At 41.3% G+C, this 16126-nt stretch overlaps 1 protein-coding gene across 4 annotated transcripts; it reads right to left on the bottom strand.

The window, feature by feature from the left end:
• Nucleotides 1–1132: 1132 nt before the first annotated feature.
• On the bottom strand, nt 1133–15008 carry LOC139368964 (phospholipase A2 inhibitor gamma subunit B-like). 4 transcript variants are annotated; one of them, XM_071108610.1, is made up of 6 exons: nt 14900–15008; nt 14014–14146; nt 13759–13869; nt 13392–13556; nt 8231–8353; nt 1133–1653 (listed from the first exon to the last, which is right to left on the bottom strand). In XM_071108610.1, exons 2-6 carry the CDS (start codon nt 14060–14062, stop codon nt 1427–1429), a joined length of 675 nt encoding a protein of 224 aa, XP_070964711.1. In that variant the 5' UTR covers nt 14063–14146; nt 14900–15008; the 3' UTR covers nt 1133–1426. The 4 variants fall into 4 exon arrangements, with proteins under 4 accessions (XP_070964711.1, XP_070964634.1, XP_070964729.1 ...); XM_071108533.1 differs by having other exon boundaries at nt 14014–14165; nt 14900–15005; XM_071108628.1 differs by having other exon boundaries at nt 13759–13812; nt 14014–14165; nt 14900–14985.
• Between the last annotated feature and the right edge of the window lie 1118 nt (nt 15009–16126).

The raw sequence follows: 16126 nt of genomic DNA, 5'->3' as shown, positions 1-16126 counted from the left end.
GGCTCTCGTGCTGTGTATTGTTTGTTGGCACTCCTATATGTCCCATAAACATCTCAATTGGGTCTTTTTCCCGATTAAATCCGTCAAAGTATACCCAAAATGTTGATTTATGAAGCCCGTCTGATCCAGGAAAAAGCGCCTTTCCAAAACGCAACGTCATTGTATAAAATTACTAAAAGTTGCCTATAAACTTTTACAAATCACTTCAAACTACTTTTGTAAACCAACTTTAGGTATTAATAAACGTTAATAATCGATAAAATTGATCACGGGGCGATCTGTATTCGATAGCAGCAAGTCTTGAAATCATCGTCCATATTTTCCCTTTCATAACTTCCTTCGGTGGACCCCAAGACAGGAAGTGCCTATTCGTCATCACACCAAGGATAAACTGCTAATAAAATGCCAGTACTGGCGACATTGTGTGGAAGCTGTAGGCATTGTAAACGGGTCTCTATCTATTTTCGCCGTAGACAATACATAGACTGGCGGATTTTTTTTTGTGGTTTTCCTCTGGATTTTTACTCCTAAACACGTTCTGTTAAAGCCACAGACATGATTTAACCAGTTTTAGAGACTTCAGAGTGTTTTCTATCCACACATACTAATAATATGCATATACTATATTCCTGCCATGAGTAGCAGGACGTTGAAATGTTGCACGATTTTAAACCCCCTATTACGTATTCCTGCGCCTGTCTCCAATCAATCAATTATACACGTGACACATAAGGCCTTTGTGGAGGTAAACATGGAGGGGAATAAGGCAGCGGCTGCCACTGCTGGCATGGTGCCATTCTGTATGATCCAAGTGGAACGCTTCACGGCAGACCACACCTTCCTCTCCTTTATAGACACATCCTGTTCCCCGGCAGGTTTTCCTCTCCTCTGTAGAAGAAGTGTAGAGAGAAACTGAATCCACTAAGTCAAATAAAAAAGACTGTCTAAGTTTATTTTCTGTTTGGACGGTAGCATTCTGTATGATTAGGTTCTCCCATACACTCTGTTATTATTTGGATTTAAGAGTGTTAATTAGCTATTATCCCTATCTGTTAAAAAATCAAATAAGCATTAATTCCTAATAAAATAAAAAATATTGTGTGATTGGTTTACGTTCACAATAAGATAACACTTTATTTCCATTTTGGTAAAGTGATAGAAACTTTATTGGCATTGACAGATTATTTGTTTTAAACTTACAAGCAATCCCACTTTATCAAATATACAGAATAATATATAAGAAAGTATTTCCTCAAGCAAGCATATATAATGTCACAGGGCATCATCTGGCAAATTCCATATAAACAACAGATTTTCAATTATAGTACGTATTTCACAATACATAAAAATCATTGTACATTCTGTTGTGTTCTAATCAATGCATTATGTTGTCAGATGAGTCCCGATATGTTCATCTCTGTTTATATCAGATGAGTTTGCTGATAGTGAGGCCCAGCAGCAGAGGGACTAGGCTCAGTCTAATGGACCAGGCTGTGTTATGGGCTTTGGTTACAGTTACAGGTAAAGGGGCTGTGTTACAGGTGAATTGCACAAAGTTGATGTAACTTGAGGGCAGCAGTTGATCAATATAGTTGCACACGTTGGTAGATGTACAGCCCTGGATGTTCACCATATAATTGATTGAGCCAAGTACTGTCAAAGAGAACAACATATTTAATTTTCCGAACATCTTTCTCTCATAGAACAACTAAAATCTAATTATTTTGAATCAACAATAATACCATGAGCTCCAACAGTATTGGGACAGTGACACATTTGCTGTTTTGGCTCTGTACTCCAGTACTTTGAAATTATACAATGACTTGAGGTTAAAGCGCAAACTGTTGGCTTTAATTTGATGATATTTTCATCCATATCGGGTGAACTGTTTTAGAAAATATGTGTATTACAGTTGTCAAAAGTTTAGTATTTGGCCCCATATTCCTAGCACACAATGATTACATCAAGCTTGTTACTCTACAAACTTGTTGGATGCATTTACTGTTTGTTTTGATTGTGTTTCAAATGATTTTGTGCCTAATAGAAATGAATGGTAAATAATGTATTGTGTCATTTTGGAGTAACTTAAAAAAAAAGAAGTAATAATAGAATATGTTTCTAAACACTTCTACATTAATGTGGAGGCTACCATGAATATGGTTAATACATGAATGAATCATGAATAATTATGAGTGAAGACACGACTCTGATGCATATGGGAATATCTTTGGTTTGTCGCCATGACATTCAGAAGCTGAGCTTCGACCTTCTAAATTTGAGGAGTCAAAGAAATTGGATTTGGGTTAGGAAGTAAATCTTATACAATGTTTGACTCTGTTCCTATCAATTGATCTAATCACTTTTTGTCAAATAGAATATGTACAATATAAATTGAGGGTTCATAATAAAACATAATAATACAATTTGGGGAAATCGGGTCTAGACTTAATTTGTATTATTATTCATAATATTATCATTAAAAAGCCTAACTCAAAGATGAATGAGCTTCAAAACAACAAACAACATTTTCCTAATTCCCTCAGATTAAACTAAATTAATCGGGTGGAGTCTGCCACTAGCACAGTCAGTTTAGTCATTTCAGCTATCCCCATTGAGACTGTGTCTGTGCCTCGATCTAGGTTGGGCAAAACTAAACATGGTGGTGTTCGCCTTAGCAATCTCAATGGAATAAAGACCTCCTCCATTCCTGTCATTATAGAAAGAGATTGTGATATCTCACATCTCAAAATAGGGATACTTAATGTTAGATCCTTCACTTCCAAGGAAGTTATAGTCAATGAACTAATCACTGATCATATTTTTGATGTGACTGGCCTGACTGAAACATGGCTTAAGCCTGATGAATTGATTGTGATAAATGAGGCCTCTCCTCCTGGTTACACTAGTGACCATATCCCCCACGCATCCTGCAAAGGTGGAGGTGTTGCTAACATTTACGATACCAAATTTCAATTAAAAAAATAAAAAAATGACTGCGTTTTCATCTTTTGAGCTTCTAGCCATGAAATCTATGCAGCCAATTCAATCACTTTTTATAGCTATTGTTTACAGGCCTCCTGGGCCGTATACAGTGTTCCTCACTGAGTTTGCTGAATTCCTATTGGACCTTGTAGTCATGGCAGATAATATCCACATCTTTGGTGACTTTAATATTCACATGGAAAAGTCCACAGACCCACTCCAAAAGGCATTTGGAGCCATCGTCGACTCAGTGGGTTTTGTCCAACATGTCTCCGGACCTATTCACTGCCACAGTCATACTCTGGACCTAGTTTTGTCCCGTGGAATAAATATTGTGGATCTAAATGTTTTTCCTCATAATCCTGGACAATCGGACCACCATTTTATTATGTTTGCAATCGCAATTTATGATCTGCTCAGACCCCAACCAAGGGTCATCAAAAGCCGTGCTATAACTTCTCGGACAATTAAAAGATTCTTAGATGCCCTTCCAGACTCCCTCCATCTACCCAAGGACATAGGAGTACAACAATCGATTAACCACCTACTGTAACTGAGGAAGTTCATTTAACCTTGTGTAATACTCTAGATGCAGTCGCACCCCTACAAACATTTATCATAAGAAACTAGCTCTGTGGTATATAGAAAATACCCGAGCCTTGAAGCAAGCTTCCAGAAAATTGGAACGGAAATACACCAAACTGGAAGTCTTCCGATTAGCTTGAAAAGACAGTACCGTGCAGAATTGAAGAGCCCTCACTGCTGATCGATCATCCTATTTTTCCAATTTATTTGAGGAGAATAAGAACAATCCTACAATTATTTTTTATACTGTCGCAAAGCTAGCTAAAAAGCGGCATTCCCCAAGAGAGGATGGCTTTCACTTCAGCGGTGATAAATTCTTTGACGAAAAGATCATGATCATTAGAAAGCAAATTACGGACTCCACTTGAAATCTATTTATTTCTCCAAAGCACAGTTGTCCTGAGTCTGCACAACACTGCCAGGACCTAGGATCAAGGGAGACACTCAAGCTTTTCAAATCGTATTTCTCTTGACACATTCATGAAAATAGTCAAAACCTTCAAGCTACATACTGGACCCTATTCCGACTAAACTACTGAAAGAGCTGCTTCCTGTGCTTGGCCAACCTATGTTGAACATAATAAACGGCTCCCTATCCACCGGATGTGTACCATACTCACTAAAAGTGGCAGCAGTAAAAGCCCATCTCCCAGAAAATATGAAAAACCATTGGCCTATATCAAATATCCCATTCCTCTATAATTGTAGAAAAAGCTGTTTCCCAGCAACTCACTGTCTTCCTGAAGACTAACAATGTATACGAAACGCTTCAGTCTGGTTTTAGACCCCATCATAGCACTGAGACTGCACTCTTGAAGGTGGTAAATTACCTTTTAATGGCATCAGGCCAAAGTTCTGCATCTGTCCTCGTGCTCCTAGACCTTAGTGCTGCTTTTGATACCATCGATTGGGTGAGATTGGGAACCCAAGTTGGTCTACACGGACACGTTCTGGCCTGGTTTAGATATTATATGTCAGAAAGTTATCAGTTTGTCTCTGTGGATGGTTTGTCCTCTGACAAATCAGCTGAAAATGTTGGTGTTCCTCAAGGTTCCGTTTTAGGACCTCTATTGTTTTCCCTATATATTTTACCTCTTGGTGATGCCATTCAGAAACATAATCTTAAATTTCTCTGCTATGTGGACGATACACAGCTGTACATTTCGATGATACATGGTGAAGCCCCAAAATTGCCCTCCCTGGAAGCCTGTGTTTCAGACATAAAGAAGTGGATGGTGGCAAATGTTTTACTTTTAAACTCAGACAAAACAGAGATGCTAGTTCTAGGTCCCAAGAAACAAAGAGATCTTATGTTGGATCTGACAATTAATCTTGATGGTTGTACAGTCATCTCAAATAAAACTGTAAAGGACCTCAGCGTTACTCTGGATCCTGATGATTCAGAAAAATGAATCTATGTCACTTCTAAATTAGACTACTGCAAAGCTCTACTATCCGGCTACCCGGATAAAGCACTAAATAAACTTCAGTTAGTGCTAAACACGGCTGCTAGAATCTTGACTAGAACCAAAAAATGTGATCATATTACTTCAGCGCTAGCCTCTCTACACTGGCTTCCTGTTAAGGCTAAGGCTGATTTCAAGGTTCTATTGCTAGCCTACAAAGCATTACATGGGCTTGCTCCCATCTATCTTTCCGTTTTGGTCCTGCCGTACATACCTACATGTATGCTACAGTCACAAGACGCAGGCCTCCTTATTGTCCCTACAATTTCTAAGCAAAGAGCTGGAGGCAGGGCTTTCTCCTATAGAGCTCAATTTTTATGTTATGGTCTCCCTATCCATGTGAGAGACGCAGACTCGGTCTCGACCTTTAAGTCTTTATTGAAGGCTCCTCTCTCCAGTAGGTCCTATGATTGAGTGTAGTCTGGCCCAGGTGTGTGAATGTGAACGGAAAGGCACTGGAGCGTCAAAACACCCTTGCTTTCTCTGCCTGGCCGGTTCCCCTCTCTCCACTGGGATTCTCTGCCTCTAACCCTATTACACTGGCTTACTGGTGCTCTTCCATGCCGTCCCTAGGAGGGGTGCGTCACTTGAGAGGGTTGAGTCTGACGTGATCTTCCTGTCCGGGTTGGCGCTCCCCTCGGGTTCGTGCCGTGGGGGAGATCTTCATGGGCTACTGTATACTCGGCCTTGTTTCAGGATGGTAAGTTGGTGGTTGAAGATATCCCTCTAGTGGGGTGGGGGCTGTAATTTGGCAAAGTGGGTGGGGTTATATCCTGCCTGGTTGGCCCTGTCCAGGGGTATAGTCGGACGGGGCCACAGTGTCTCCCGATGCCTCCTGTCTCAACCTCCAGTATTTATGCTGCAATAGTTTGTGTTGGGGGGCTAGGGTCAGTCTGTTAAATCTGGTGTATTTCTATTTTCTTATCTGGTGTCCTGTGTGAATTTAAGTATGCTACCTCTAATTCTCACTCTCTCTTCTCTCGGAGGACCATGCCTCAGGACGACCTGGCCTGATGACTCCTTGCTGTCCACAGTCCACCTGGTCATGCTGCTGCACCAGTTTCAACTGTTCTGCCTGCGGCAATGGAACACTGACCTGTTCACCGGATGTGCTACCTTGTCCCGGACCTGCTCTTTTCGACTTTCTCTCTCTACCACACCTGCTGTCTCTAACTCTGAATGATCAGCTATGAAAAGCCAACTGACATTTACTACTGAGGTGCTGACCTGTTCCACCCTCTACAACCACTGTGATTATTATTATTTGACCCTGCTGGTCATCTATGAATGTTTGAACATCTTGGCCATGTACTGTTATAATCTCCACCCGGCACAGCCAGAAAAGGACTGGCCACCCCTCAGAGCCTTGTTCCTCTCTAGGTTTCTTCCTAGGTTCCTGCCTTTCTAGGGAGTTTTTCCTAACCACCATGCTTCTACATCTGCATTGCTTGCTGTTCGGGGTATTAGGCTGGGTTTCTGTACAGCACGTTGTGACATCGGCTGACGTAAAAAGGGCTTTATAAATACACTGCTCAAAAAAATAAAGGGAACACTTAAAATTCCCAATGTAACTCCAAGTCAATCACACTTCTGTGAAATCAAACTGTCCAATTAGAAAGCAACACTGATTGACAATACATTTCACATGCTGTTGTGCAAATAGAATAGACAACAGGTGGAAATTATAGGCATTTAGCAAGACACCCCCAATAAAGGAGTGGTTCTGCAGGTGGGGACCACAGACCACTTCTCAGTTCCTATGCTTCCTGGCTGATGTTTTGGTCACTTTTGAATGCTGGCGGTGCTTTCACGCTAGTGGTAGCATGAGACGGAGTCTACAACCCACACAAGTGGCTCAGGTAGTACAGCTCATCCAGGATGGCACATCAATGCGAGATGTGGCAAGAAGGTTTGCTGTGTCTGTCAGCGTAGTCTCCAGAGCATGGAGGCGCTACCTGGAGACAGGCCAGTACATAAGGAGATGTGGAGGAGGCCATAGGAGGGCAACAACCCAGCAGCAGGACCGCTACCTCCGCCTTTGTGCAAGGAGGAGCAGGAGGAGCACTGCCAGAGCCCTGCAAAATGACCTCCAGCAGGCCACAAATGTGCATGTGTCTGCTCAAACGGTCAGAAACAGACTCCATGAGGGTGGTATGAGGGCCCAACGTCCACAGGTGGGGGTTGTGCTTACAGCCCAACACCGTGCAGGACGTTTGGCATTTGCCAGAGAACACCAAGATTGGCAAATTCGCCACTGGCACCCCGTGCTCTTCACAGATGAAAGCAGGTTCACACTGAGCACGTGACAGACGTGACAGTCTGGAGACGCCGTGGAGAACGTTCTGCTGCCTGCAACATCCTCCAGCATGACCGGTTTGGCGGTGGGTCAGTCTTTGGGGGGCCGCACAGCCCTCCATGTGCTCGCCAGAGGTAGCCTGACTGCCATTAGGTACCGAGATGAGATCCTCAGACCCCTTGTGAGACTATATGCTGGTGTGGTTGGCCCTGGGTTCCTCCTAATGCAAGACAATGCTAGACCTCATGTGGCTGGAGTTTGTCAGCAGTTCCTGCAAGAGGAAGGCATTGATGCTATGGACTTGCCCGCCTGTTCCCCAGACCTGAATCCAATTGAGCACATCTGGGACATCATGTCTCGCTCCATCCACCAACGCCACGTTGCACCACAGACTGTCCAGGAGTTGGCGGATGCTTTAGTCCAGGTCTGGGAGGAGATCCCTCAGGAGACCATCCGCCACCTCATCAGGAGCATGCCCAGGTGTTGTAGGGAGGTCATACAGGCACGTGGAGGCCACACACACTACTGAGCCTCATTTTGACTTGTTTTAAGGACATTACATCAAAGTTGGATCAGCCTGTAGTGTGGTTTTCCACTTTAATTTTGAGTGTGACTCCAAATCCAGACCTCCATGGGTGGATAAATTTGATTTCCATTGTTAATTTTTGTGTGATTTTGTTGTCAGCACATTCAACTATGTAAAAAGTATTTAATAAGAATATTTCATTCATTCAGATCTAAGATGTGTTATTTTTGTGTTCCCTTTATTTTTTTTAGCAGTGTACATTTGATTGATATAGGCTATCTCACATAGCATTTTACATTTTTTGGGGGGGAACACCTGATCTATAGTTGCACAAATGTGATGAGTTTTTGTATCATGAACAACAAAACAAGTCACCATTGCCGCTGAAGCTCAAGCACTGGTCCTCCACCCCCAGGCAGGCCACAGTGCTGTTATGCACAACGCCTTGGAAGCTGCTGTAAGAGGTACATTGTCTTCCGTTAGCCAGTGAACTCGGGGCTGTAGGAAGAGAACGGAAATGTATATCAGTGGATATGCATTCTACAGTACATTCAGTGGACATAGCTAGCTCCAGGATCTAAAAATAACTATTTTCATTGGTAATGCAATGGAAACACATTCAGGAAGCATATTGTCCTGGTTCAGATAGCGGAATTGAGCCAATGACACAGTACAGTGGGGTCTGACATTGTTGACACCCTTGATACAGATAAGTAATAATGACTGAATGAAATAAATCATTTAAATAAATATTTTGTATGCAATAAAACTAGGGACATATGATTTTATACTAATAAAACTGCTCAGCGAAAGAGACTGTTTAACAAGTAATAGGTTCTTTCTCAAAAAGGTAGGGGTGAAATTGACACCCCTAAAAATTCATATACAGTGGGGCAAAAAAGTATTTAGTCAGCCACCAATTGTGCAAGTTCTCCCACTTAAAAAGATGAGAGAGGCCTGTAATTTTCATCATAGGTACACTTCAACTATGACAGACAAAATGAATAGAAAAAAATCCAGAAAATTACATTGTAGGATTTTTAATGAATTTAATTGCACAGTATGGTGGAAAATATGTATTTGGTCAATAACAAAAGTTTATCTCAATACTTTGTTATATACCCTTTGTTGGCAATGATAGAGGTCAAACGTTTTCTGTAAGTCTTCACAAGGTTTTCACACACTGTTGCTGGTATTTTGGCCCATTCCTCCATGCAGATCTCCTCTAGAGCAATGATGTTTTGGGGCTGTTGCTGGGCAACACAGACTTTCAACTCCCTCCAAAGATTTTCTATGGGGTTGAGATCTGGAGACTGGCTAGGCCACTCCAGGACCTTGAAATGCTTCTTACGAAGCCACTCATTCGTTGCCCGGGCGGTGTGTTTGGGATCATTGTCATGCTGAAAGACCCAACCACGTTTCATCTTCAATGCCCTTGCTGATGGAAGGAGGTTTTCACTCAAAATCTCACGATACATGGCCCCATTCATTCTTTCCTTTACACGGATCAGTCGTCCTGGTCTCTTTGCAGAAAAACAGCCCCAAAGCATGATGTTTCCACCCCCATGCTTCACAGTAGGTATGGTGTTCTTTGGATGCAACTCAGCATTCTTTGTCCTCCAAACATGATGATTTGAGTTTTTACCAAAAAGTTATATTTTGGTTTCATCTGACCATATGACATTCTCCCAATCTTCTTCTGGATCATCCAAATGCTCTCTAGCAAACTTCAGACGTGCCTGGACATGTACTGGCTTAAGCAGGGGGACACGTCTGGCACTGCAGGATTTGAGTCCCTGGCGGTGTAGTGTGTTACTGATGGTAGACTTTGTTACTTTGGTCCCAGCTCTCTGCAGGTCATTCACTAGGTCTCCCCGTGTGGTTCTGGGACAGGTGTCTTTTATACTGATAACAAGTTCAAACAGGTGCCATTAATACAGGTAACGAGTGGAGGACAGAGGAGCCTCTTAAAGAAGAAGTTACAGGTCTGTGAGAGCCAGAAATGTTACTTGTTTGTAGATGATCAAATACTTATTTTCCACCATAATTTGCAAATAAATTCATTAAAAATCCTACAATGTGATTTTCTGGATTTTCTTCTACTCATTTTGTCTGTCATAGTTGAAGTGTGCCTATGATGGAAATTACAGGTCTCTCTCATCTTTTTAAGTGGGAGAACTTGCACAATTGGTGGCTGACTAAATACTTTTTTGCCCCACTGTAAATAAAGTAGTCAAAAGTGTAGTATTTGGTCCCGTATACCTAGCATACAATGACAACATCAAGCTTGTGACTGAATGCCTTTGCAGTTCTTTTTGTTTGTGTTTCAGATTATTGTAATGTATTGTGTCATTTTGGTGTCACTTTTATTGTAAATAAGAATAGAATATGTTTCTGAACACTTCTACATTCATGTCGATGCTACCATGATTACGGCTAATGCTGAATGAACCTTGAATAATGCTGAGTGAGAAAGTTAGAGGGTGAAATATCATACCCCCCTGTTATTGGTAATGGAGAGTTTAGAATGTCTTGGCGGCAAGATCTTTTAATTTATTTGACCTTTATTTCACTAGGCAAGTCAGTTAAGAACAAATTCTTATTTTACAATGACGGCCTACTCCGGCCAAACCATCCCCTAACCCGTACGACGCTGGGTCAATTGTGCGCCGCCCTAGGGACTTCTGATCACGGCCGGTTGTGATACAGCCAGGGACCAAACCAGGGTCTGTAGTGATGCCTCTAGCACTGAGATGCAGTGCCTTAGACCGCTGCACCACTCGGGATTCATTCAGGATTATCTGTAATCATGGTAGTTAATGTAGAAGAGTTTAGAAACATATTCAATTATTATTTGTAAAAAAAGTCACTCCAAAATAACAATGCATTATTTACCACTGTTGCTTTGTCAATAATAGGGGATTGGATTCGAAAACCACTCAGTATCTGGTGTGACCACCATTTGCCCCATTCAGCGCATGCAGCGCATTTGCCTCATCTCATTCGCATAGAGTTGATCAGGCTGCTGATTGTTGCCAGTGGAATGTTGTCCCACTCCTATTCAATGGCTGTGTGAAGTTGCTGGATATTGGCGGGAACTGGAACATGCTGTCGTACGCGTCGATCCAGAGTATCCCAAACATGCTCAATGGTGACATGTTTGTTGAGTATGCAGGCCATGGAAGAACTGGGACATTTTTAGTTTCCAGGAATCATGTACAGATCCTTGCTGCATTGGGCCGTGCATTATCATGCTGAAACATGAGGTGATGGTGGCGGATGAATGTCACTACAGTGGGTCTATGGATCTCGTCACGGTATCTCTGTGCATTCAAATTGCCATCGATAAAATGCAATGGTGTTCGTTGCCCGTAGCTTATGCCTGCCCATACCATAACCCCACTGCCACCGTGGGGCACTCTGTCCACAACATTGACATCAGCAAACCGCTTGCCACACAATGCCATACACGCTGTATGCCATCTGCTCAGTACAGTTGAAACCGCGATTCATCCGTGAACAGCACACTTCTCCAGCATGCCAGTGGCCATCGAAGGTGAGCCTTTGCCCACTGAAGTTGCTTACGACGCCAAACTGCAGTCAGGTCAAGACCCTGGAGAGGACAACGAGCATGCAGATAGGCTTTCCTGAGACGGTTTCTGACAGTTTGTACAGAAATGATTTAGTTGTACAAACACAGTTTCATCAGCTGTTTGGGTGGCTGGTCTCAGACAATCCCACAGGTGAAGAAACAGGATGTGGAGGTCCTGGGCTGGCTTGGTTACACATGGTCTGCGGTTATGAGACCGGTTGGACGTACTGACAAATTCTCTAAAACGTTAGGGAAATGAACATTGAATTCTTTGGCAACAGCTCTGGCAGAAATTCCTGCAGTCAGCATGCCAATTGCACGCTCCCTCAAAACTGAAGACATTTGTGGCATTGTGTTGTGTGACAAAACATTTTAGAGTGGCCTTTTAATGTCCCCAGCACAAGGTGCACCCGTGTAATGATCATGCTGTTTAATCAGCTTCTTGATATGCCACACCTGTCAGGTTAATGGATTATCTTGGTAAAGAAGAAATGCTCATTAACAGGGATGTAAACAAATTTGCTCACAACATTTTAGAGAAATCATGAAACGTGGGACCAGCACTTGACATGTTGCGTATATATTTTTGTTCAGAGTAATCAATATATGATCTTGCGAGACAGTGATTCAGCTTTGATCTAACTTTACTTAACAAGCACCATTGTGAGAAGTGGTAATCTTGTAATAATAATAATACGTGATGAGTAGGTCTATAAGGCGTAGGTTCTACAAGGACAAAAAAATAAACTTTGATTTGATCAGCTTGGACACATTGTTACAATATACCCTATTACAGAATAAAAGAAGACCGAGAGGTGAACTATCAATTAATATAATTTATTTGCATAGATTTTGTCATCAAATCATTTGACCAAGTAGTGAACATAAATAATTACTAAGAAGAATAGCAGGAAATTCATTTTAAAACAGCCATACAATCAATCTTTTAGCGTGGTGTATTTAGGCATCTTAATAAAATATCATCAAAATGCATTATTACCTCCAACTTGGCCTAATTCCCATTTTCAATCCCCCATACCATGGTAGACTGGGACCTGTGTCTCAACCAATAGTCAATGTAGGCTAAATATCCCAAGCAGGGCTACAGCAACTTCCAGAGAGGGTCAGGCTCTTGGGCTTTGCGGTGGCCACTCTGGTTTGTGTGTCCTTGGGAGAATGGTGTCGCAGTAACCAAGTGGTCACATATAGATCTGGGTTCCATTCAGTGGTGGTCGGTCCGTTTAAGATTAGGGAGGACAATAATCTTTTTATGAGCGTGGCCTTATTTCTATTACAGCATTTTGGATGACGGTCATTCATATTCCATTCTACCAGCTCAATGTAACATCAATAGGTTTAGGCTACTATATGACACTTGCATTTTCCCTGTATCCATCATGAGGTTGTTACAACCTAGCCAATAAATGAAAGTTTACAACGTAGGTCCACAGGTCGAGAGAAACATTTGAGTAATCAAGGTGACAGACAGTGACACATTCAATACTGCCTTGCACACCCTTGCCTGCATCTAGCTGATCTAGGGTGAAATCATTAGTCCAACATTTGTAAACAAGAGTTTCTATTGGACAAATTCAGGTATCTGAATTTAGTTTGCTTCCGTTGAAGATTTTTTTTTCAACAGAATCGGCAGAATGATCATACCCTGATCATACGCAAACACAGTTCACTTTCATATTAGCCACATACAAACAGCATGATCACTTGGAGGGGGGGGGGGGGGGGGGGGCGCTATGGGATTTAGTTAAGATACTCTAAAGAGGTAGGGTTTCAGACATTTTCTGAAGATGGGCATGGATGCTGTCCAGATATGTAAGAAACACACTCGGATCATATATTTCTTCAAACTATGACAATTGAAATCAGGACATCAAATACATTGTTGAAAACCACATTTAATTTAAGTAAAGGACACAAGTCTCTTACCAGACAGAGTTTCCTTGTTGCACCCATTGGTGTTACAGCAGAGCTGGTTAGAGGCAGCCCTTATGATGCCCAAGTTCCCTGACACTGTGACTTCAGTGTTAAGAGGAGTTACACAGATGGAGGATGGTGAACACATTTTGAGTACCACGGTGGTATTATCGGGACCTTCACCAGTAACAGATCCAAAACCAGAGAAGAATAGATCAATTTAGAATATAATCTGATGAAATAGTATCATAGAGCAATGAGTCAATTACACTGTAATCTTACAGGAGTGTTCAAAAGCATCCTTCATGAGGAAGCTAACAGCATCATTTAATTTGTCTTGAAGCGTTAGCATGTAGTGGACAACAAACTCTAAACACACCTTGTATGGTTCTGGTTGCAGTGAGACATCTTTCATTTGAGGCTGGACAGGTAACTAAAGAAGAGTTTGTACATGCTGCATCAGTGCAGTTGAAACACTGCAGCATCTCAACTGAAAAACAAGAACATTTAAACAAATGTACTGTAAAGGCCATTTAGCTATGATGAATATTTACACAGGCATTTGGGAGTGATGCAGTTAAGAAACCATTTATCTTGGTAGACACCTCTAATTGTGAGAGGTCAGTGGTGTTACCTGAGCAGAAGTGAATGCAGATGAGAGAGAGAGTCAAGATGAGCTTCATCGTGGACAGATAGACAAGCAGGTGAACAGCAGTGGTACTGTGGGCTGATCTGGGCTGGTAGACAGGCAGGTGTGCAGTGGTACTCTGGGTTGGGAAACAGGTCCTTATAAACCAGTGAGGAGGAGGAAATGTGGAGACAGAGATTGGGAGGAATGTGAAGTAAAAGTATCTTAATAGAAAATGAAGTAAAAGTGAGTCACCCAGTAAAATACTACTTGAGTAAAAGTCTAAAAGTATCTGTTTTAAAATATACTTAAGTGGTGGACAAAGTATTCAATTGTCATACTTGAAAGTAAAAAGTAAATGCTGAAACATATAAAAATGTAAAATATATAAAATTCCTTAATTTAAGCAAACTAGACGGAATTATATATAAAAAAAAAACATTTAACAGACAGGGACACACTCCAACTCAGACATAATTTAAAAACCCAGTAAGAATGGCAACGTGTTACTTTGATACAGTACATTAATCATACCATATTGTTGTCTTGAGTGAGCATTCGTATTCTAACACCTGACTACTTTTAGGTGTCAAGGAAAACATATGGGAGTAAAACGTACATATTTTGCTTAGGAATGTAGTGGAGTAAAAGTTAAAGTTGTCAACAATATAAATAGTTAAGTACATACAGATACCCCAAAGAACTGCGTAACTAGTTCTTTCAAGTATTCTTACACCACTGGCTGAAGGATGGACATGCAGATAGTGGAAAGAGGACATGAGAGAATGCCAGAAAGATGGAAAGCAATTCTAACAGAACCACAAAAAAATGCTAAAGAAGGGAAATGTTATGATTTATGATCAATAGATTTTAAACATTAAATACAACTCACCAATATCTTGCATTAAATGAAAATGCTCTATGATGGTTTCGAAAAAGACAGACAAACACCCAACGAGGCAGGAAGTAACAGGCGTATTTCAGTGGTGGCACTTTTATTTAACAAGAGAGGGGGATGTAGAAACTCATGTTGCGTTCATAACTAGTGGTAAAATTGGAAAATGTGCGAACAAGCTGTGTCTACCATAAACTAAAAGTACAGTTATCATGCCCGTAAACAAATAATAGTGTTCAAAAACCATATTAATAGATTGTGTTTATAAATGATGTTTTGTTGCATTTAGGTGCCAGAAAAGCTGTGACGCTAGATTTCAGCATGTGGGAGAAGTCGGATCTCAGAGAGATCCCATTAGTAATTTGCAGTTGGAGGGGCGTGTACTTTCATGTAAGACAGTTTCAAGGTGTGACAGCTAGTGTGCAGGTTAGCTACAGTACACGTGGTTTGGCTGCATTACAAGTTAAAATGCTCTGCAATAACAAAAATGCTCCAATAATCTATCGTACTGTACAACCATGGTGAATTGAAGTCTGTAAAGGAACACTCAACCCACCTATGAACATACCGTACCTTCAAAGGTAAAAGATAGATGCATAGGGGTTTAATTAATCCATAGAGTGGATGAACCTAACTGGACCTAGTGATTCTGCTAATAAACACCAACTCTTAGAAAAGCAGCTAGAAAAAAATAACATATCAGTTATATCACCAGGTCATAGCAACAAGTTCCCATTTTGTTTTATACAGACTGACAAATCCAATTCTTTATTTTACAGTTCATGTGTGGTAAGAGTTAAACCAATGCAAAACCACTCAGCTGACAGACAATGCAGACTCCAGAGGCAGGAAGTGAGTGGTTGAACACAGGAAGGTTAAAAGAGAGATCAGATCCGCTTTCAGCCTTAGACCACATCCTGTTATGTGCTCCACTGGCTTGTACAAACACAACACCAGAAACTACTGTGTAACCATAGAGATAGATACAGAATTTATCCATATGCTTAAAACCTACTAACAGCTGCACTTTGTGGTCTATCTATAACCACTAAAATGTATTTTAATTTAATTTGAGTGATTATGTTGTGGGAGGCCTTGGTAGTCCATTTGTAATGCAGAATTTAATTAAGTTATTATTTCCAAAGACTTTGTCACATTCCAACGAAGCCCTTTTCTCAGAGTATGCCCTTTTCACAACCACACACAGAACATGGGGAGTAGTAT

This window comes from Oncorhynchus clarkii, chromosome 1 (genome assembly GCF_045791955.1).
Source record: "Oncorhynchus clarkii lewisi isolate Uvic-CL-2024 chromosome 1, UVic_Ocla_1.0, whole genome shotgun sequence".
Taxonomy (NCBI): Eukaryota; Metazoa; Chordata; class Actinopteri; order Salmoniformes; family Salmonidae; genus Oncorhynchus; species Oncorhynchus clarkii.
The sequence above is the reverse complement of the archived record's forward strand: the minus strand, read 5'-3'. Positions and strand labels throughout refer to the sequence as shown.